The sequence below is a fragment of the Ranitomeya variabilis genome, chromosome 1 (assembly GCF_051348905.1).
Source record: "Ranitomeya variabilis isolate aRanVar5 chromosome 1, aRanVar5.hap1, whole genome shotgun sequence".
In the NCBI taxonomy this organism is placed as follows: domain Eukaryota; kingdom Metazoa; phylum Chordata; class Amphibia; order Anura; family Dendrobatidae; genus Ranitomeya; species Ranitomeya variabilis.
Genome location: NC_135232.1, coordinates 820,298,242 through 820,321,964, shown reverse-complemented (window position 1 = coordinate 820,321,964; position 23,723 = coordinate 820,298,242). Strand labels below are relative to the sequence as shown.

At 43.9% G+C, this 23,723-nt stretch overlaps 1 protein-coding gene across 4 annotated transcripts in view; it reads right to left on the bottom strand.

Annotated features, from left to right (window-relative positions):
* Nucleotides 1–23,723, bottom strand: part of CENPC (centromere protein C) — a 316,155-nt gene that overhangs the window by 88,831 nt on the left and 203,601 nt on the right. For 3 of the 4 annotated variants that reach the window (XM_077275003.1, XM_077275008.1, XM_077275023.1), the window contains 2 exons: nucleotides 18,701–18,911; nucleotides 4,212–4,283 (listed from right to left, as the gene is read on the bottom strand). In XM_077275003.1, the coding sequence (XP_077131118.1) occupies nucleotides 4,212–4,283; nucleotides 18,701–18,911 (283 nt within the window). The remainder of the gene's footprint in view (nucleotides 1–4,211; nucleotides 4,284–18,700; nucleotides 18,912–23,723) is intronic. The other variant, XM_077275016.1, reaches the window with a different exon arrangement.

The following is a 23,723-nucleotide window of genomic DNA, read 5'->3' as shown; positions in this document are numbered from 1 at the left end:
TGCTGTTTCCAGGATTTGGAGAGAACCCAAAAATCATAGTGATGACTGCTACTTTTGTTTTGTGAAACTGAAGGGCTTTTCTAGAAAGAACAAACATAAGATTAATTACCCTGAACTTGCCAGTTCCTATGCCACCATTGTCTGGATTAGATGAAAATTAAGTAGAATATGAAGACTATGGAGCTGAAGCTACTGGCGAAGACATGGAGACCTCAAGTCAAGATGAGTATGTACCTGACCGAGCAGCCAGAACGCTTTACTCAACATGAATTAAATGATCTCGGAGATCTTTCATTGTCAAAAGATAAAGCTAAACTTCTTGCATTTAGGTTGAAACAGAAGAATATTCTTCATGATGATGTCAAAGTGTGTTATTATTTATTACCGAAACAGAAGTAACACTAACCAATTTTTCATAGTTGATGGACCAATGGTGTACTGTAAGGCTGGGTTCACACTGTGTTGCTGGCGTCCGTTAGACGGACTACGTTACACCGCAGCATAACACGGTGTAACGCAGTCCGTTAACGCCACCATTAATTCCTATGTCGGACGCATCACTAGCGCATGCCCACAATGGGCGTGCGCTAGCGATGTGCCATCATTGAGTGACGGACCCTGGGACGCGGGCTGCAGCGTTTCCGGGTCCGTCACTGCTAGCGCAGATACAGCATTCGCTAGCTCTATCTGCGCTAGCGCGCTGACATACCGGCACTTGCGTTAAGAGCAGCCTGTTAACGCATGTGTTGAACGGGCTACTGTTAACGCAGTGTGAACCTGGCCTAACATGTGAATGGCCTCTTTGAAGAACTGAATCAAGAGTATTTTGTTGCAGATTGGCGATTGTTTATTGACTCATCCCAGGGAAGTTTAAAAGCAGTGCTGCTTCACAATGGAAATAAGAAACCATCAATTGCTCAAACATTTAATCTAAAGGAAAGTTATGAAAATCTGTCAGTTGGTTTGAATGCTATACAATAAAAGCATCATTAATGGAATATCTGTGGAGATTTGAAAGTGATTGGTCTGCTAATGGGAATGCAAGGAGGTTTCACAAAATATTGTTGCTTCTTGTGTTTATGGGACAGTAGAAATACAGTAGAGCATGTTCGCCATAAATGGGGACAGAGAAACATCTATGCTCCAGGTAGAGACAATGTTCAGCATAATCATTTAGTTGCTCTAACAATAATCTTTCTTCCTCCACTAAATATAAATAAGATAAGCCATTGCAAAGACAATTTTACAAGGGTTCCAGTACATTTCACAGAATTTCATCAGCATTTCACCAGCAAAACTGAAGGAAGGAGTATTTGTTGGTCCTCAGATCAGAGAGCTTATGAGAGATGATGTGTTCAAAGGAACTCTAAATGATAAGGAATTGAGATCTTGGAAAAGCTCCAAATAGATCTGTGAAAACTTCTTAGGGTACGTGTCCACCTTCATGATGGCCGGCGGTTTGGACGGAGCGGCGAACCCGCTCCGCCCTAAGCTCCGCCCCCTTCTGTGAAGCGATGATGCCGGATGTATTCATTGCACACACCCGACATCATCGCACCCCACACATAGGGCCCTGTGTTTTACCTTGCGGGGGCGCAGCGTCGCCGCAAGGTAAACGGACATGCTGCGATGTTAAAAGACGCGCAGCATATCCGGAATCGCAGGGCCGCCGGGTGCGTGTTACCACGCATAGTGGAGACGGGATTTCATAAAATCCCCTCCACTATGCTGTAACATCTGAACGCTGCGTGTTTGACGCTGCGGCTCCGCGCAGCGTTTCCTGAACATGGAAACATACCCTTAGGAAAACAAAAATCTCCAGAATATCTTGAAGGTTTTGAGGAACTGCTAAATGAATACCAGTGTCTTTCCTGGATGTCGCAGGTCTCTGAAAATGCACTTTTTGCATTCACATTTAGATTTCTTCCCACATAATCTTGGGGATGTAAGCGATGAACAAGGCAAGCGGTTCCACCAGGTCATTAAACTAATGGAACACCGCTGCCAGGGTTTTTGAAATGACTCAATGATGGCAGATTACTGTTGGATGCTATATAGGGACAACCCTGAAAAATCATATCAACGACAGTCTAATGTCAAATTGTCTCTTCAGAAAGGAAGAGGACTAGAACTCTAGTGCCACCTATTGGAAGTAGCCATCCTAACCGTCAATGTCGACCCTTTAACGAGGCTTGTCACATGACTTAGGATAAGAGCCAAACCAGATCTCGATTTGCAGACACTGTTTCGGAGTACTGCCGCTCGGCAGTGCAAAGTGGAGATCTGGTGAGTCTAATGTCAAGCACTTTGAATTTCTGCTCATATTTTGGTTTCTATTTTGCATGTGAAATTATTTTGGTTCAGTAAAAACTGTTTTGTAAGGTGAAGCATTTTTTTTTATATGTAGATTACGGTTTTCTTAATGTCCCAAGTGTATTTCCTATACCTTATACAGTACAGACCAAAAGTTTGGACACACCTTCTCATTTAAAGATTTTTCTGCATTTTCATGACTATGAAAATTGTACATTCACACTGAAGGCATCAAAACTATGAATTAACACATGTGGAATTATATACAAAAAAGTGCGAAACAACTGAATTAATGTCTTATATTCTAGGTTCTTCAAAGTAGCCACCTTTTGCTTTGATGACTGCTTTGCACACTCTTGGCATTCTCTTGATGAGCTTCAAGAGGTACTCACCTGGAATGGTCTTCCAACAATCTTGAAGGAGTTCCCTGAGATGCTTAGCACTTGTTGGCCCTTTTGCCTTCACTCTGCGGTCCAACTCACCCCAAACCATCTCGATTGGGTTCAGGTCTGGTGACTGTGGAGGCCATGTCATCTGGCGTAGCACCCCATCACTCTCTTTCTTGGTCAAATAGCCCTTACACAGCCTGGAGGTGTGTTTGGGGTCATTGTCCTGTTGAAAAATAAATGATGATCCAACTAAGCGCAAACCGGATGGAATAGCATGCCGCTGCAAGATGCTGTGGTAGCCATGCTGGTTCAGTATGCCTTCAATTTTGAATAAATCCCCAACAGTGTCACCAGCAAAGCACCCCCACACATCACACCTCCTCCTCCATGCTTCACGGTGGGAACCAGGCATGTAGAGTCCATCCGTTCACCTTTTCTGCGTCGCACAAAGACACGGTGGTTGGAACCAAAGATCTCACATTTGGACTCATCAGACCAAAACACAGATTTCCACTGATCTAATGTCCTTTCCTTGTGTTCTTTAGCCCAAACAAGTCTCTTCTGCTTGTTGCCTGTCTTTAGCAGTGGTTTCCTAGCAGCTATTTTACTATGAAGGCCTGCTGCACAAAGTCTCCTCTTAACAGTTGTTGTAGAGATGTCTCTGCTGCTAGAACTCTGTGTGGCACTGACCTGGTCTTTAATCTGAGCTGCTGTTAACCTGCGATTTCTGAGGCTGGTGACTCGGATAAACTTATTCTCAGAAGCAGAGGTGACTCTTGGTCTTCCTTTCCTGGGGCGGTCCTCATGTGAGCCAGTTTCTTTGTAGCGCTTGATGGTTTTTGCCACTGCACTTGGGGACACTTTCAAAGTTTGCCCAATTTTTCAGACTGACTGACCTTCATTTCTTAAAGTAATGATGGCCACTCGGTTTTCTTTACTTAGCTGCTTTTTTCTTGCCATAATACAAATTCTAACAGTCTATTCAGTAGGACTATCAGCTGTGTATCCACCAGACTTCTGCACAACACAACTGACGGTCCCAACCCCATTTATAAGGCAAGAAATCCCACTTATTAAACCTGACAGGGCACACCTGTGAAGTAAAAACCATTCCCGGTGACTACCTCTTGAAGCTCATCAAGAGAATGCCAAGAGTGTGCAAAGCAGTTATCAAAGCAAAAAGGTGGCTACTTTGAAGAAACTAGAATATAAGACATATTTTCAGTTGTTTCACACTTTTTTGTTCAGTATATAATTCCACGTGTTAATTCATAGTTTTGAGGCCTTCAGCGTGAATGTACAATTTTCATAGTCATGAAAATACAGAAAAATCTTTAAATGAGAAGGTGTGTCCAAACTTTTGGTCTGTAGTGTGTGTGTGTGTGTGTGTGTGCGCGTGTGTGTGTGCGTGTGTGTGTACACACACACACACACATAATAATAGAACTAATGTACATATATTGTGTGAAAATCTGAATACAACTGTTAAATGCTATCAAAAGAACTTACAAGACTGATTCTTCGTTGCTGTGTTCAGCATGACATGGTGTGCTGATGTGCTTTATTTTAGCTTTTCTTTTTCTGTAGAAAAAAAACATCAGGGTAACTTATTGTAAAAAATACAAACCAAAGTTTGAATTTAAGGGTAAGAATCAACCATCCTAAGTCGTAAATACCGTAGGTGCATGTAGGTCATAGGAAGTTGAATAAAATAATATCTTGATATCTGTAATCTAATGTCTTATTCCAGAGAAATAAAGGATTTTATTAGATACAAATGAGCGGTTATGACTTATGGGTTGGATATAGATCTCCCCGAGAATCTGCCTCAAAAGCTCATTTTAAATGAAAGGGGGGCATTACTAGTGTGAGACATGTAATGACATACATATAATCATACAGTTTTTCAGTGATCTCAGAGTTAACAGTATAGAAGACCTAACAAAGCAGGAGTCAATTTTGTCTCATTACAAACATTTGCAGCAGTACACTACAAGGAATGGCTTCAGAACAACTCTGTGACCATTCTTGACTGGCCCACCCAGAGCCCTGACCTAAACCCAATTGAGCATCTCTGGAGAGACCTGAAAATGGCTGTACACAACGTTCACATCCAACATGACGGAACTGGAGAGGATCTGCAAGGAAGAATGGCAAAGGATCCCCAAATCCAGGTGTGAAAACTTGTTCCATCATTCCCAAGACTCATGGCTGTACTAGCTCAAAAGGGTGCTTCTACTTAATACTGAGCAAAGGGTCTGAATACTTATGACCGTGTGATATTTCAATTTTTCCTTTTTTATTAAATTTGCAAAAATTTCTACATTTGTTTTTTTTTTTCATCAGTCATGATGAGGTGCAGAGTGTACGTTAATGAGAAAAAAAATGTACTTTTTTGAATTTACCAAATGGCTGCAATGAATGAAAGAGTGCAATATTTGAAGGGGTATGGATACTTTCTGTACCCACTGTACATAGCGGGAGAGGCAAACTAGATTGTAGTTTCTAATACTTGGAAAAATTGATACCTCAGTCGTCTTTAGACACCAAGAGTTTGTACAGACAAATCTTAGGATGCTTACCACTACAGATAAAATGGATGAAGGCCCTATTAAGTATGGTGACATCAAGGTGTTTCAGGAGTAATGGTAAGGTTTGTAGTTGGTGCATGAGCCTGGCTGTACTGATCATTTTCACCAAGTGTGCCCTTCCCATAAATAGAGGTAAATCTTGCTAAGCCTTTAGCTGAGTAGTAATTATTTTTTATAAGAGGGGGATAATTCAGAGTGTATAGAGATGTTGGCAATCGGCCTATTTTAATTCCCAGATAAGTGATGTACGATAGAGCTAATGATATACCGCCTAAAGACCTAGTTGAGCATAGTTTTATTCCTCTCTCAGTTAGTGGAAGATGTGTCTTTATATAGTGCGTGTGTAAACTTATGGTTTCAACTGTATATGCTAAAGTCCATAGCATAGTATGTGCCTCTTCCTGAGTGGATATGGTTCCAGATAGAAATGGAAATTCAGATGCACTCAGTAGTGTGTATATAAACTCCAATTTGAATTTGCTGCTTTGCAGTGTGATGTAACTGCGCTAAAAATTCCGCTGCTCAAAACCACATGTTTCAAGGGAACCGGTCTTATTCAGCTAAGTATTTACCTGCAGATGTAGGGTTAATCTGGTGGTTAATAGCATTCTGAAAATTCCTGGCCGCCATACTGAAATTGCACCACCCAGAAGAAATTAAACTTTACTCCTCACGTTAGCCTCCAGCTTTCAGTTCTGCAAGCATGCCGATGCAGCTAGTCACCACTCACAGCCCTCATTGTGCCCTCACAGCGGCATCATTGCAGCGTTTCCTGGCAGTAAATGTGGAGGGGCATGCTTACAGCTGCTTACTGAAGCTGCACCAACACCGTTGTATGACTGAAAGCTGGTGGCTCCAGAGAGGAATAAAGTTCATTTTTGTCCCAGGTGGCGCATCTTTAGTAGGTGCGGTTGAACATTTTTCTAACACTATTAACCATAGGATTAACCCCCTATCTGCAGGTAAATAGCGTTATTCGACATGACAGGTACCCTTTCAGAGACTGTTCTTTCATCAGGGTTCTCAGCTCCTTTAGATGTGGTGGTCTATATAGATAAAAGCACTACACTGGATATTCGGTAAATGCCCAAGAAAAGTACATCATTAATCCAAAAATGCAAATACTTTGACTTCCCTGTTCAGTCCCACGTTTCAACATATTGAGTTGAAATCGGATGTTACTTACCGGTAATAGGATTTTACAGAGTCCACGACAGCACCCTACGAGAGAGGGGATCAGCCCACCATCAAGACAGGAACCTACAGGTTAAAAAGGGACGGTCCCCCTCACCACTCCAGTTTGTGTTTCAGAGTATAAGGGACACCGCCATTGAATTAGTACATGATAATTTCCACTTAAACAATGCTAAATACCATCACCTCTACAGAGTGAAAACTAAAAGCACACCTTCCAATGGAGTGCAGGAATCCAGTGATTAACTACAGGAGGGAATGTGCGGGTGCGGTCTTGGACTCAAAAATCCTATTACCGATAAGTAACAACCGGTTTTCCTATCGCCACGACAGCACCCTACGAGAGACTTTCAGAGACTATTCACCTGGGAGGGACCACAGCACTAAGTACTGATCACCCAAAGTCTAGGCTGGAATTGGATGATAGATCAAGACGGTAGTGCTTATAAAAAGTGGAAGGAGATGACCACGTTGCCGCCTTACATATGTCAATGAAGACATCCGCTTTCTCCGCCCAGGATGAGGTCATGGCTCAAGTGGATTGGGCTTTGATGCCTTTTGGCGGCGTCTCCCCCTTGGCGGAATAGGCTAGACATATTGCTTCTCTGATCCATCTAGCGAACTTTTTGTGACACTCGCACCTCTCTTCTGATTCTGGAAAGATACAAACAGAGCCCTACTCTGTCTCCAAGTTTGTGTCTTGTCTAAGTACTCCAATACTGCTCTTCTAACATCTAGCGTATGACATTTCTGTTCTACTGCTGAAACTGGATTATCGCAAAAGGATGGCAAATATATCTCCTTGCTCCTATGGAACCTAGAAGCTACCTTTGGTAAATATGCTTGGTCTGGCTTCAAAACAATTTTATCCTGAAAGACCATTAGATAAGGAGAGTCCACTGATAAAGCCTGAATATCACTGACCCACCTAGCAGTAGTTAAGGCTAACAAAAGAACTGTCTTTAGGGTCAGAATCTTAATTGAGGCAGAACCTAACGGCTCAAAAGGGGGTTCTGTTAAAACATCTAATACCAAGTTTAAATCCCATGGCGGCAATCTAGCAATATGAACTGGGTTACTATGTTCAATAGCCTTAATAAATCTGGACCCCCATCTATTTCCCGCCACGTTGCTGTTATATAGGGCTCCTAAAGCTGACACTTGAACCCCTATTAACTGCCAACCCCAACTCTCGGCCTTTCTGCAAGAATTCCAGAATTGCCAGAATCGGAACATGGTCTGTTAGGGGATGCTGATGGAACGCCAGAAACTTCTTCCAGACCCTAGAGTAAATTTTGGTAGTGACCTCTTTCCGGCTATTTAGCAAGGTAGATATTAAGGCCTCTGAAAATCCTCTCAGTCTTAGCAACACCCTCACAAATTCCACGCCGTCAAATGAAGGCCCTCCACATTGGGATAACGAAATGGACCTTGAGAGAGGAGCCCCGGACTCTAGGGCAACACCCAAGGGTCGGCCAATGACATCGCTCTGAGTAGAGAAAACCATGGTCTCTTGGGCCAGAAGGGAGCAATTAGAACTACCCTCGCCCTCTCCTCCCTGATCTTCCTGAGAACTAGAGGAATCAGACACATTGGGGGAAACGCATATGCTAGGGAAAAATCCCAACAGACTTGAAGGGAGTCTTCTATGCATGATCTGTCTGCTACCTGAAGTGATGCAAACTGCCTGACCTGCCTGTTTCTCGTCGTAGCCAACAGATCTATAACTAGTAGTCCCCAGAGACTGACTATCTGTTTGAATATTTGCCGGTTCAGAGACCATTCCCCCTGACGTAGGCAATGACGACTGAGATAATCTGCTTCCACATTGTGTTCCCCTCGTATGTGGAGTGCTGATAAAGAAAGGAAGTGAGTATGTCTGCAGTGGTGGACATTAGAGACTGTGATCTTGTCCCCCCTTGATGGTTGAGGTAGGCCACTACTGTCATGTTGTTGGTTTGCACCCGTACATGTGAACCCGGCAGGGCCGGTAGAAACTGAAGCAGCGCATATTTGACTGCTGTAAGTTCCTTCAAATTTGAGTTTTGGGCTTCCCAAAGTGACCACCGCCCTCGGGCCAGAATTTCTCCCATGTGAGCTCCCCAACCTACTGGGCTGGCATCGGTTATGACCGTGTTGTCTGGTATTATTCTCCACTGCACCCATTTTGACAAATGGCCAACATCCAGCCACCACTTTAGGTAGGAGAGAGTGGCGGTTGACAATATGAGTGCTCCATTTAGACGACCTTGAAGACTAATTTCTGCATTGAGGATCTCGTATTGTAATACACAAGTGTGGGACTGAGCCCACCGAACAGCCAGTATTGCATGATGTCAATGACCCCAGCAGGGACATATCATCTCTCAAAGTTAGATCTGGATTCCTTCTCACGGTCCCGACCTTGTGAATAATCCTTTATTTTTTGTCCTCTGGTAGAAAACATAGTTGATCTTCTGAACTTAGAAGAATGCCGAGGAAAATCTGACGCACTGATGGTTCTAGTTTTGATTTCTTTAAGTTGATCAACCAACCAAGGTTCTGCAGAGATGATATTATACAGTTTAGGCAGGCCTTACATTGGAAAATCGAATTCCCAATTATGAGGAAGTCGTCCAAGTAGGGTATAACTAGGGGATCCTGCTCCCTGATATAGGCCATTACTTCTGCAATAATCTTAGTAAACACTCTCGGTGCTATAGACAGCCCAAATGGCATTGCCATAAACTGAAAGTGCCTGATCTGATCGTTTAGCCGCACAGCCATTCTGAGGAACTGCTGGTGATCCTTGTAAATAGGTAGATGGTAGTACGCATCTTTTAGATCCAGGACAGTCATAACACCTGGGAAATAGAAGTTTAGTTGCCGACCTAATGGACTTCATTTTAAAGGCATGATATTGTAGAAATGTATTTAATTTCCGCAAATTTATGATGGTCCTAAAGGATCCATCAGGCTTGGAAATTAAAAATAAAGGGGAATAAAACCCCTCCTTTTCCTGACCCTTTGGTACTTCTACAATAACCTCCTTTTCTCTCAACAGCTGAATTTCTATTTCCAGGGCCCGCTGTTGATCTGGAGAATTAAGGGTAGTTAATACATAGTAACTCGGAGGTACCTCCCGAAACTCCAATTTTAACCCTGACGCAACTATACCCAAGATCCAGCTGCTAGAAGTTATCTTGGCCTATTGGTTAAAAAATATTTTAATCTACCCCCTACTGGAAAGTCTGATTTATCGGTAGTTGCGTCTACGTTTCGACGATAAAGAGCCTCTGAAGTATGCACCTTTCTTCTTTGGCTCTTTCGGTTCCCAATCCCAGTCTGTATAAGCTCTCCGGAAGGGCATACGTCTCCTGAAGGCATTTCTGAAAGTAGGATTAAACACTTTAGGAAATCCCTTCTTCCTATCCTCTGCCTTCGTGAGGATGTCATCCAGCACAGGGCCAAATAAGTACTCACCCCTGCATGGAATTGTACATAGTTTTGCTCTAGCTTGAGCGTCACCTTTCCAGGTCTTAAGCCAGAGAGCTCGCAGGGCAGCATTCGAGAGACCTGCCGATCTGGCTGCTAACTTTAAGGAGTCTACAGAGGCATCCGCCATGTATGCTACACCCTCACGGATCTGAGATAGAGAATCAAGTAGTTTATCTCTAGGGGCCTTAGCTTTAAGCTGCTCCTCTAGCTGACCCACCCACACCATAACTGATCTGGCAGTGCAGGTACTAGCAACTGCAGGTTTAAATGCTCCAGATGTCGACACCCAAACCTTCTTTAAGAACATGTCCGCCTTTCTGTTGGATGGATCTTTAAGAAGGCCTACATCTTCTAGTGGTAAGGTGGCTGACTTTGATGTGGAAGCCACCGCTGCGTCCACCTTAGGGACTTTTACCCACCCAGCTAAAACTTCGTCATCAAAGGGATATCTCTTCTTTGCAGATGATGGTAAGAACCCCTTATCCTGCTTATTCCATTCACGCTTAACAAGATCTTTAACTGTGTCAACCACCGGAAATGATCTACGATTTTTCTGACACAAACCTGCAAACATATTATCTTGGGTTGATCTGGGTTCCTTATTCTCTGCAATCCCCATGGTCGTGCGTACCGCTTTAACTAATACATCCATATTTTCTACGGAAAAGCATGGTCTTCCCTCTTCGTCTGAAGAGGATAGCGATGAAGAGCCTGAACATTCGCCCTCTTGTAAAGATGGGCTAGAATCTGGCGATAAGTCCCCAGTAGATTTTTCATGCTGTCTGCTTTTAAGGGAATATTCAATCTCTTCCCTGATAACAGCCCTTAGGTTCGATGTACAGAGGGGAGCTTCCTCCTCTAAAGTTCGGCAAATACAAGCCTGACAAAGCTTTTTAAACATAGCTATCTGGCGAAGGTACTGTGCATAAAGCACACTGCTTGTGTTTAGTTTTGACAGTTTTTTTGACCTATAACAAAGCGCAAGAAACGGACCACATCAGCTACTAGGTGTATTTATAACACTCACCAAAGGCTGACCCAAAGAGTACCGGTTCCGGAGCAGGTGAATTGCCACTTGACGCTGGGGCGCTTGCACGATGCCGCCCCCGTACCACACTGTTGCTGCTCCTTGAGCGGCTGCTACCGCTCTTCCGGTGCTGCTCGGGCACCTCCACCTGAAGGTGCTCTGCATCCCCCACAGAGGACATCCTGCCGCACACTGTCCTGCAGCTCCGGTTCACCTTAATACATGCAGCCGCACCTCCTCCCCCGGAAGTACCTGGAGCGCTTCCATTCCTGGATGAGACGCCGGGACCAGCGCTGCGCTCATGCGACCCAGGGCAGCATTCCCCGGCCCCTGGGATCGCGACATCCATGTGCTCAGATGAGGAGGGGTCTGCGAGCAGGACACCCCGACGTTGCTCCAGTGCCCCCGTCTCTGCTGTTCCCACAAATACCGCACAGAGGCTGATGGACCTAGGTAAGACTTCACCTGTCTGTTCCCATCTAGGACAGGAACCCAAAATGGAGTGGCGAGGGGGACCTTTTTAACCTGTAGGTTCCTGTCCTGATGGTGGGCGGATCCCCTCTCTCGTAGGGTGCTGTCGTGGCGGTAGGAAAAAAATCAGTTTCAGCCCTTAACATTTGTTCTATATTGCTTTTTCCTCCCCAAAGCATATAAAAACTTTCACTATACTCTTTATTCACTATTTAGTTATATTTATACACTTTATTCCACTATACTCCACACAAATACTCCACTTTATAATTCTGATGTGTGTTTCCTTACCATTTTCAAATTTGAATTTGTCTGTATGCGCACTACCTGCGTGTATCAGACTATCCATTTCTATCCACCAACGTACAATTTGGGAAGAGAGGTACTATACTATGAACTTTAGAAGATACAGGAAAACACAACCCTAAAAGGATATCTGGCCTTTTCATTACTGCCACATAGGATCACTTTCTCACCTGCATTTGTATGATCAATGGGAGAGTGGCACAAACCTTGAACATTTGTATTCAGTATTTACGATAGGCTCATACTATTTCATAGTTTTGTCATTTTACAGTTTTTTTGAGCACAAGTCGTTAGTGTGTATGTAAATGCTAGCTGTACATATACAAGTGGAAAAGCTCAAGGGCCAGATTCATCAAAAGTTTTTATGCCATTATTCCAGCATAAAAAGCATTAAAAAATTGCATAATTTTGAGGTTGCACTAAAAAGTTGTTACTTTTGGCATTCTCATTTAATTTCACCAAGCTGCAATAAAGTGGACACAGCAGCAGAGCTAGAGCAGGATGGGCGAGTGGCAACATTTTTTAGATAAACCTATTTTTAGGGACCACTTCACTTTTGAACTAAAGGTACCTTCACACTAAGCGACGCTGCAGCGATACAGACAACGATGCCGATCGCTGCAGCGTCGCTGTTTAGTCGTTGTGTGGTCGCTGGAGAGCTGTCACACAGACGGCTCTCCAGCGACCAACGATGCCGAAGTCCCCTGGTAACCAGGGTAAACATTGGGTTACCATTGTAAAAGTAAAAAAAAAAAACACTACATACTCACATTCCGGTGCCCGGCGTCCGCTTCCCTGCACTCCTCCTGCATCCTGTGTCAGCGCCGAACATCTCCGGCATCTCCCACAGAGCAGAGCGGTGACGTCACCGCTCTGCTTTACGGCCGACACTTAGACAGGATGCAGGAGGAGTGCAGGGAAGCGGACGCCGGGCACCGGAATGTGAGTATGTGTTTTTTTTGTGTTTTTTTTAACTTTTACAATGGTAACCAGGGTAAACATCGGGTTACTAAGCGCGGCCCTGCGCTTAGTAACCCGATGTTTACCCTGGTTACCAGTGAAGACATCGCTGGATAGGTGTCACACACACCGATTCAGCGATGTCAGCGGGAGATCCAGGGACGAAATAAAGTTTTGAACTTTCAGCAACGACCAGCGATCTCACAGCGGGATCCTGATCGCTGCTGCGTGTCAAACACAACGATATCGCTAGCCAGGACGCTGCAACGTCACGGATCGCTACCGATATCGTTTAGTGTGAAGGTACCTTTAGAAGGGCCTATATGTAGTGATGAGAGAAAGAGCTTGATAAGGGGTTATCCGTGCAGGCTTGTGTGCAAACAGAGTGTCTCCACCATGCTTAAAATAAGTTAGAATCCCGGGCAGCTGCTTGTCTTGCAGCTGTTCAACAATTACCGTAAGTATTTCTTTCAGACATTTCAGCATCAAAAAAAAGTGTTTCTCTTGGCAGAAAAAACACTGCAATAAAATGCAGGCTTTTGCTGCTTTTTGTGTGTTTTTTTCCAATTCATTAGGATGGGTGAAAAATGCTGCAAAAACGCTGAAAATTGACATGCTGCAGAAACTGCTTCAAATCTGCAAGGAAAAAATAAGCGACATGTACATGAGATTTCATATATCTCATTCACTTTGCTGACACTAGGAAATGCTTCAGTTTTTGTCCCAAAACTACGAGAAAAGATGTGACAAAAAATAAGCATATGATTAACATTTGCACATACTCTTACTCTAGACTTTGGCCTCTGTTCTAGCAGTATTAGGTTAAGTGCACACGTTGCAGAATTACCGCGGAAATTTCCGCAACTCCTGCTGCAGGTATATCGCATGCGGAACTAGCATGCGCATTCCCGCTAAACACTAGCGTTTTGCAAGCGTAATTAGCTTGCAGAATGCTACAGTTTTCCAAGCGATCTGTAGCATCACTTGGAAAACTGATTGACAGGTTGGTCACACTTGCCAAACATAGTGTTTGACAAGTGTGATCTACTTTTTACTATTGATATGGATGCTGTGTGCGAAGGACCTGGGGTGACGTCACGGTCACGTGACCGCAACGTCATCGCAGGTCCTTCACACACAGCATTCCTGGGAACGGAAAGCGCCGCGTGCACCGCTGAGAGGCGGGAAGACTCCGGGACCCATCAGAAGGTAAGTATATCACGATTTTTTATTTTAATTTTTTTTTCTTTTTAACAATTATATGGTGCCCAGTCCATGGAGGAGAGTCTCCTCCACCCTGGGTACCATCCGCACATGATCCGCTTACTTCCCGCATGGTGGGCATAGCCCCATGTGGTAAAAAAGTGGATCAATGCATTCCTATGTGTGCGGAATCCCCGCGATTCCGCAAATTAACCCCTTTCTGTCATTGGACGTACTATTCCGTCCATGTGGGGTGGGCCCTACTTCCCAAGTACAGAACAGTACGTCCAGCGCGATCGGCTGAGCTCACGGGGGGAGCGCGGCCGATCGTCAGCTAGCTATCGCAGCTGACATCCGGCACTATGTGCCAGGAGCGGTCACGGACCACCCCGGGCACATTAACCCACGGCACACTGCGATCAAACATGATCGCAGTGTACCGGCAGTACAGGGAAGCATCACGCAGGGAGGGGGCTCCCTACGTGCTTCCCTGAGACCCCCGGAGCAACGCGATGTGATCGCGTTGCTCCGAGGGTCTCCTACCTCCTTCCTCCCTGCAGCAGGCCCGGATCCAAAATGGCCGTGGCATCCGGGTCCTGCAGGGAGGTGGCTTCACTGCGCCTGCTCAGAGCAGGCGCCGGGAAGCCGCCAGGAGCTGTGCACGTCAGATCGCCGATCTGACACCGTGCACAGCAAAGTGTCATATCGGCGATCTTACACTATAACATGATGCCCCCATGGGGCAATGTTATAGTGTAAAAAAAAAAAAATAAATTCACGTGTAAAAAAACAAAAATTCCCCCCCCCCCAAAAAAAAAAAAATTATATATATATATATTGTTCCTATAAATACATTTCTTTCTCTAAATAAAAAAAAAAAAAAAAACAATAAAAGTACACATATTTAGTATCGCCGCGTCCGTAACGACACGACCTATAAAACTGTCCCACTAGTTAACCCCTTCAGTGAACACCGTAAAAAGAAAAAAAAAAAAAAAAACAAGGCAAAAAAACAACGCTTTATTATCATATCGCCAAACAAAAAGTGGAATAACACGCGATCAAAAAGACGGATATAAATAACCATGATACCGCTGAAAACGTCATCTTGTCCCGCAAAAAACGAGCCGCCATACAGCGTCATCAAAGAAAAAATAAAAAAGTTACAGTCCTCAGAATAAAGCGATGCAAAAATAATTCTTTTTTCTATAAAATAGTTTTTATCGTATAAAAGCGCCAAAACATAAAAAAATGATATAAATGAGGTATCGCTGTTATCGTACAGTTCTCACAACACATCTAGATAAGTTCCTTTGGGGTCTAGTTTCCAATATGGGGTCACTTGTGGGGGGTTTCTACTGTTTAGGTACATTAGGGGCTCTGCAAACGCAATGTGACGCCTGCAGACCAATCCATCTAAGTCTGCATTCCAAATGACGCTCCTTCCCTTCCGAGCTCTGCCATGCGCTCAAACGGTGATTCCCCCCCACATATGGGGTATCAGCGTACTCAGGACAAATTGGACTACTTTTGGGGTCCAATTTCAACTGTTACCCTTGGAAAAATACAAAACTGGGGGCTAAAAAATAATTTTTGTGCAAAAAATAATAATTTGTATTTTCACGGCTCTGCGTTATAAACTGTAGTGAAACACTTGGGGGATCAAAGTGCTCAACACACATCTAGATGAGTTCCTTAGGGGGTCTACTTTCCAAAATGGTGTCACTTGTGGGGGGGTTTCAATGTTTAGGCACATCAGGGGCTCTCCAAACGCAACATGGCGTCCCATCTCAATTCCAGTCAATTTTGCATTGAAAAGTCAAATGGCGCTCCTTCCCTTCCGAGCTCTGCCATGCGCCCAAACAGTGGTTTACCTTCACATATGGGGTATCAAAGTACTCAGGAAAAATTGTACAATAACTTTTGGAGTCTATTTTCTCCTGTTACCCTTGGTAAAAATAAAACAAATTGGAGCTGAAGTAAATTTTTTGTGAAAAAAGTTAAATGTTAATTTTTATTTAAACATTCCAAAAATTCCTATGAAACACCTGAAGGGTTAATAAACTTCTTGAATGTGGTTTTGAGCACCTTGAGGGGTGCAGTTTTTAGAATGGTGTCACACTTGGTTATTTTCTATCATATAGACCCCTCAAAATGACTTCAAATGAGATGTGGTCCCTAAAAAATAAATGGTGTTGTAAAAATGAGAAATTGCTGGTAAATTTTTAACCCTTATAACTCCCTAACAAAAAAAAATTTTGGTTCCAAAATTGTGCTGATGTAAAGTAGACATGTGGGGAATGTTACTTATTAAGTATTTTGTGTGACATATCTCTGTGATTTAATTGCATAAAAATTCAAAATTGCAAAATTTTCAAAATTTTTGCCAAATTTCCGTTTTTTTCACAAATAAACGCAGATAATATCAAAGAAATTTTACCACTATCATGAAGTACAATGTCACGAGAAAACAATGTCAGAATCAGCGGGATCGGTTGAGGCGTTCCAGAGTTATAACCTCATAAAGGGACAGTGGTCAGAATTGTAAAAATTGTCCTGGTCATTAACGTGCAAACCACCCTTGGGAGTAAAGGGGTTAAAGAACATGCTGCATTTTTTTCCGGAATGCATTTCCAATCAGAAAAAAACATGTGCATACAAAATGCGGATTGCATTCTTTTAATAGGATGCTTAATGTGAGCGTTTTTTTGTAGTTTTATCGCGTTTTTATAGCGAAAAAAATGCGAAAAATCCGTAACGTGTGCACACAGCCTTACACTTCAAAAAGGTGTATAAAGGGTGGTCGACCATGCTTTTGTCCTGCCTTAAAAACAAGGGATACTGCCAGGAACAGAGGCATTTGACTTCAAAATAACTGTCTGCCTCAGTATAGTGAATGGTTCTCCCACACATTGCAGAGTGCATAATTGGACTGCGCTGCACAGAACATATTTATTGATCGTCCTGAGTTAGTTGAAATTTCTATCACTCATAGGCAACACAGGAGCAAGGAGCTGACAGAAGAACAAAGGAGAACTGTCCGAGTTCCTGAGAAACACAGAATAATCAGCTGACAGAGCAGAAGGAGCTATGTGCTAAATATGGAGAAGAACTGTCCGAATTCCTGAGAAACACAGAATAATCAGCTGACAGGGCAGAAGTAGCTATGTGCTAAATATGGAGAAGAACTGTCCGAGTTCCTGAGAAACACAGAATAATCAGCTGACAGGGCAGAAGGAGCCATGTATTAAGTACAGAGAAGAACTGTCCGAGTTCCTGAGAAACACAGAATAATCAGCTGACAGAGCAGAAGGAGCTATGTGCTAAATATGGAGAAGAACTGTCCGAGTTCCTGAGAAACACAGAATAATCAGCTGACAGGGCAGAAGTAGCTATGTGCTAAATATGGAGAAGAACTGTCTGAGTTCCTGAGAAACACAGAATAATCAGCTGACAGGGCAGAAGTAGCTATGTGCTAAATATGGAGAAGAACTGTCCGAGTTCCTGAGAAACACAGAATAATCAGCTGACAGGGCAGAAGGAGCCATGTATTAAGTACAGAGAAGAACTGTCCGAGTTCCTGAGAAACACAGAATAATCAGCTGACAGAGCAGAAGGAGCTATGTGCTAAATATGGAGAAGAACTGTCCGAATTCCTGAGAAACACAGAATAATCAGCTGACAGGGCAGAAGTAGCTATGTGCTAAATATGGAGAAGAACTGTCAGGGTTACTGAGAAGCACAATAATCAGCTGACAGGGGAGAAGGAGCCATGTGCTAAATACGGAGAAGAACTGTCAGTTACTAAGAAACACAGAATAATCCGCTGACAGGGGAGAAGGAGCCATGTGTTAAGTACAGAGAAGAACTGTTCCTGTGTTTCAGTAACGACAATCAGCTGACAGGGCAGAAGGAGTTCTGTGCCAACAGCTAACAAAACTGAAGCACTCTGCCGAAAACCATAGTAAACTGCCGATGTGCTGCTTAACAAAGCCTCGGTTTCAGCCAAGAGTATGCACGCTGTATAGGTTCGCCCAATCCTTAGAAGCAGTATTAAGAATAGTGGAACTCTATACAGATTTACCCCGATAAGCAAAATATCTGGTTGAGAAACAGCGTGGGGGCATCTTGAAGGTTTATGAAAGGTTTTCTTCTGGATTACATTTACAAGGTATGATATTTGAAAGTTTACTGAAAAATTGCTTGAGCTACATTATTATTGAGAATGAAAACAGTTATGCTTTAGCCAGTTCAAGACTGGGCCAATTATCCCAGATCCTGACCAAGCATATTCAGTTTTTTCTGTACATGCGGTGAAAAATGTTTTCCAGTTCAGATATTCAAGTAGTTCTTGTCTTTTTCGTGACACAACTTTATTTTTATGTCACAGTTTTGGTTCTTTAAAGTCTATGGGAGGTCCTGAAGCTGTTAAAAATGCATCTATTAAGAATGACATAGCACATGACCATTAGTTATTAGCCATTTCTACAAAACTTATTTAATGATAAAATTTAAAAAATGGGGTATATTTACTATATATTTATTGGCCTGACTAAGTTGTACAGACTACATTTTTTGTACAGTTAAAAGCAGATTGCCATAAAACAAATTAGACATTTTAGAACATTTCCATCCATATTTAAATGAAAGGATGTTACACTGGATTTTTTTTTATTTCAGTTTTTGACATGCCACATGTGACTACAAGTGAACAGAGCCTTAGAATACAATGTAATGATAGTGGAATGACAGCCATATTTAGCTCTTACCTCGGCAGAAGATCCTCCTCTGTCTCTGCTGCTTGTTTATCACGATCATCAATTTTTAATCTTCCATTTTGAGACCGACTGTATAGATGTTTCTTTTTCACTACATTGTTTTTTGTTTTTTTCTCTCTCACTTGGTGTTCCAATTTTTTTTCTGACGATTTGGACTTTTTAGTCTTTTTGGCAGGCTTAGTCGATTTTGCTTTACCTTTTCCTAAAACATATACCAAAACTTTGTTATTTGCCTTCATGATATATTATTTGCCATAAAAGCGGTCTCCAACTCAACACTAAGAAGCTAGCCTTCTTACACATAAGAACAAAATATCGGGACAGAAACTAGGAGCTTTACATCTCATTCTAAAGTCATAGGCATTAATATTGGGTTGGTCCCCCTTGCAGCCATAACAGCTACCACAAAACATACAAAACATACAAGGTCCGGTGGTATTTCTACCACTTCATCCAAAAAAGCATTACTGTGGTCAGGCACTGGTATTGGAGGAGACAGTCTGAAAGGTGTTCAATGGGGATGAAGTCAATAATCCAAATGCCAGTCAAATTATCACATCCCAAACTCACTCAACCATGACTCTGCATTACATTATGTACTGGGGCACAATTTCATGAACTGTCTTGTTACAATGGTGACATCCTTTTACAGTACGATATTCTCACGACGTATCCCATTTCACTGTAGAGTAATTATAACAGCAGACAAATTACTGACATTTCTATCTCTCTCATCTCACTGTAGAGCGATAAGTTTCCTGAGATTTCTAGATAGGCTGTGCGTGCGTGGAGGAGAGGGGGGTGGAGGAGGGGTCAGAACAGCAGAAGTTACAGTGCTAAAATAAAGGAGGAGAGCTGATGGAAGGGCTTGCAATGTGACACAGCTAAACTCAGCTGCACTGCCCCGCCACCCCCCCCCCCCCCCCAATACACCAACTCCTGCACAATAGACCAGGAGATCATGACTGATTTCCAACATTTACACAAGGGAGAGGAAAAAATAAGCCCCTGGATACTGTTTTTCTAACATTTAGATGTAAACCCTGAAGTGCTTAAAGCACAGAAACAAAATGTGAATTTAGTCTTTTTTGTGATTTTTGGGAGGCAGAATGAACAAAATTGAAAGCAATTCAACTTCTATTTTTTTTTCTTTTAACCCATTCACTCATGGGTATTCTTTTGGTTAGTACGACTTCAAGAGTATCAGAGATTTACAGTTTTTTATGCATTCTACTTGAACACACTAAACACTTCACAAAACTTTTTTTTAATCAGCATATTCTGAGTGCCATAACTTTTCTAGTTTTTTGCCAATAGTCATGTGTGGGCTTTTTTTTTTTTTTTTTTGAGAGAGATTATTTGATGCCCTTATTCATACTTCTTACATAAGACTTTTTTGGATCATGCCTTATACTACCTTTTGAATGGTGAAATGCATTTTTGCTGTTTTTTATTCTCTGCCAAACACACACACTCTAGGCAGTAATTCAAATGAATTTCAAGAGCTTGCGTCATTCCAGGATGCGCCAATACTGAGTTCTTGTTTTAACGCAAAAATGAGTGTTTATTGGCCTAAAGAGGTTGTCCACTATCCTGATGCGTATAACAGCCGAGTGTTGTGCGATAAAACGTCACATATCACTTAGACCTGTGTTACTCTATAGGGCAGCTCAGATCCGTGATTATTTTCTCATGCCAATTCGGCATGAGAAAACAATCACAGCTTGCTTCGACTGCATCTAAGAATCAGACTGCACTCACCTATAAAAGTTGATGTGTGCAGTGCGATTACAGCAGATATTGACAATGGTGGAGATGGAGAAATTACTTTCTCTGTACCTGTGCTGTGATTCTCTCATGGGAGAGGATTGTAGCACAGTGCACTGACACTCGGCTCTTGCTGGCAGTAGAGATTGAGCCGAGTGTCATTTGCATTCTGTAGCCAATGCTCTCTGGCTAATGTGACACTAGCCTAACAGCTGTCCTGTGGACAAACTAACCCACTTGAGGAAATCAGCAGCTCCTCCAGGATAACCATGGGCCTGGATCAACATGTTAGGCTATGGGCTGAACTAGATGGACTTAAAGGGCCACTGTCACCCCCCCCCCAGCCGTTATAAACTAAAAGAGCCACCTTGTGCAGCAGTAATGCTGCAGTCTAACAAGGTGGCTCTTTTAGTTTTTGATTCATTTATTAGCTCAATAAAGCGTTTTATAAATTGGCCACACATACCAGATATTATACCTGGAGGCGGTCCGAAGCGTCCTGTATGAATCCCCCAACTGCCGTCACTCTTCTCTTCAGGGGCGATGGTACCCGCCCCCTGAGCGCTGTTATCTTCTGAAATCCAGCGCCTGCGCTGTGCGTGCTTGCCTGGGGCCTGCGCAGTGTTCATTGTCAGTGCGGCCACCCTGTTGCTGAATCCCCCGCCCCGCACTGTTATTCATTATGCACAGTGCGGGGCTGGCATTCCTGGGCATGCGCACTGCGCTTGTCAGACGCTCCCCCGGTCCCCCGCCTTCCAGCATTGCCCGAATATACAGGTTTCATTGCCGACGTTTGGAACAGCCACAAAGAACAACGCTGGAAGGCGGGGGACCGGGGGAGCGTCTGACAAGCGCAGTGCGCATGCCCAGGAATGCCAGCCCCGCACTGTGCATAATAAATAACACAGTGCGGGGCGGGGATTCAGTAACAGGGTGGCCGCACTGCCCGCACCTGCGCAGTCAGGCACCCTGCATCTGAGCTGCTACTGATAATGAAGACTGCGCAGGCCCCAGGCAGGCACGCACAGCGCAGGCGCCGGATTTAAGAAGCAACAACGCGAAGGGGGCGGGTACCATCGGCCCTGAAGAGAAGAGTGACGGCCGTTGGGGGATTCATACAGGACGCTTCGGACCGCCTCCAGGTATAATATCTGGTATGTGTGGCCAATTTATAAAACGCTTTATTGAGCTAATAAATGAATCAAAAACTAAAAGAGCCACCTTGTTAGACTGCAGCATTACTGCTGCACAAGGTGGCTCTTTTAGTTTATAACGGCTGGGGGGGGGGTGACAGTGGCCCTTTAAAGTCTTCCTTCAGCCTTAAATACTATGTTACTATGCATTTAAGTGTGTGGGTGTAACATATAAAAAAGAAAAAAAAAAAAAATGGGGAAAAGTTCACAGGTTACAAATACTTTTTCAAGGCACTGTATATACTGTGATGCAGTGACCTATGTTACAGCCAGGGGGCGCTGTATGTGCGCCTCAGGATACGCATGGAGGCCTATCTGTAATGGTAATAATGAAACAGTGTCCGGCGTGGCTGTAAATGGCCGGTATGTGTCGCAGAGGGAGTCTGCACTGTAAGCCTGTAGTATTATTGTTCTGGGACCTGTAGTCCCACAAGTATTTGTATAGTTAAAAGGGAGGTTTGCAGGGCTAGTTGAAGAGCTGGGTGCGACTGGCTAACCACACACCTCCCACCTATGGGGGTGGTTACAGCTACATAATGTGATCAGGGTTTGGTCACATGTTGAGAGTGTATGGACCGGAATGGTCAGTGTGTAAAGTCCTGGATGGTGGGGGGCGTGTCCTAGCTGGCCATGTGAGCGGTCACATAGGAGAGAGCTCCCGCTGTCATTATTGCTCTAAAGGTACCTTCACACTAAACGATATCGCTAGCAATCCGTGACGTTGCAGCGTCCTGGCTAGCGATATCGTTTAGTTTGACACGCAGCAGCGATCAGGATCCTGCTGTGATATCGCTGGTCGTTGAACAAAGTTCAGAACTTTATTTGGTCGTCAGACCGGCGTGTATCGTCGTGTTTGACACCAAAAGCAACGATACCAGCGATGTTTTACACTGGTAACCAGGGTAAACATCGGGTTACTAAGCGCAGGGCCGCGCTTAGTAACCCGATGTTTACCCTGGTTACCAGTGTAAAATGTAAAAAAACAAACAGTACATACTCACCTTCGCGTCCCCCGGCGTCCGCTTCCCACACTGACTGAGCGGCGTAAAGTGAAAGTGAAAGTACAGCACAGCGGTGACGTCACCGCTCTGCTGTTAGGGCCGGCGCTCAGTCAGTGCAGGAAGCGGACGCCGGGGGACGCGAATGTAAGTATGTACTGTTGTTTTTTTTTTTACATTTTACGCTGGTAAAAGCGGCCCTGCGCTTAGTAACCCGATGTTTACCCTGGTTACCCGGGGACCTCGGCATCAAACAGCGAAGCTGCAGCGATCGGCATCGTTGTCGCTATCGCTGCAGCGTCGCTTAATGTGAAGGTACCTTAATCCTGTGCAGACGCCGCTGTCCGCATTAAAGTGTGACACCTGCTGACTGAAGGTCTCGGGAGCGGTGGAGCATGGCGGGGAGGACTGGTGGAGGAAGAAATGACCCGGAGGCGGCAGAAAGACACGGGGGCTGGAGAGGCCGATGCATTTCAAGATGGCGCCACGGCCAGGGAGGACGATGACAGGCCTAACGCTGCATGTCAGACGCTTGGAGGCTGCTGCAAAATTGAGAAAGTTTGCCCGGGAGGATGACGTGGAGGAAGCAAAGCTGTCTGCTGAAGATGGATCTGAAGGTGAGGAGGAGGTTGAAACAACCGCTGAAGGAAGGGCTGAGGTACAGAAGGGGGAGGGAGAAGGTGGCATGGCTGCTGCAGCAGAGACTCAAAGAAGTGGAACTAGGAGGGGAGCCGACCCTGAAGGACGTATTTATACTGATGTCCTCATGTAAACAGTCCCTAAATGACTTGACCCTTCAGATGCAGGAGGTTAAAGGGGAGATTGTACAAATAAATGCTGCCATACAGAAAATGGACAAACACATGGGAGAGGTGAAAGAGAGGGTGAGCACTGCAGAGGATCATGTTGCAAGATTGCAACAGACAGACAAAAGGTTTGCTCAAAAGATATCAGAACTGGCGGCAAAAAATGAGGATCCGGAAAATAGATCTCCGAATAGTGGGTCTGCCTGAAAAATCTGAGGGGAGAAATCCTACTGAATATATTGAAAACTGG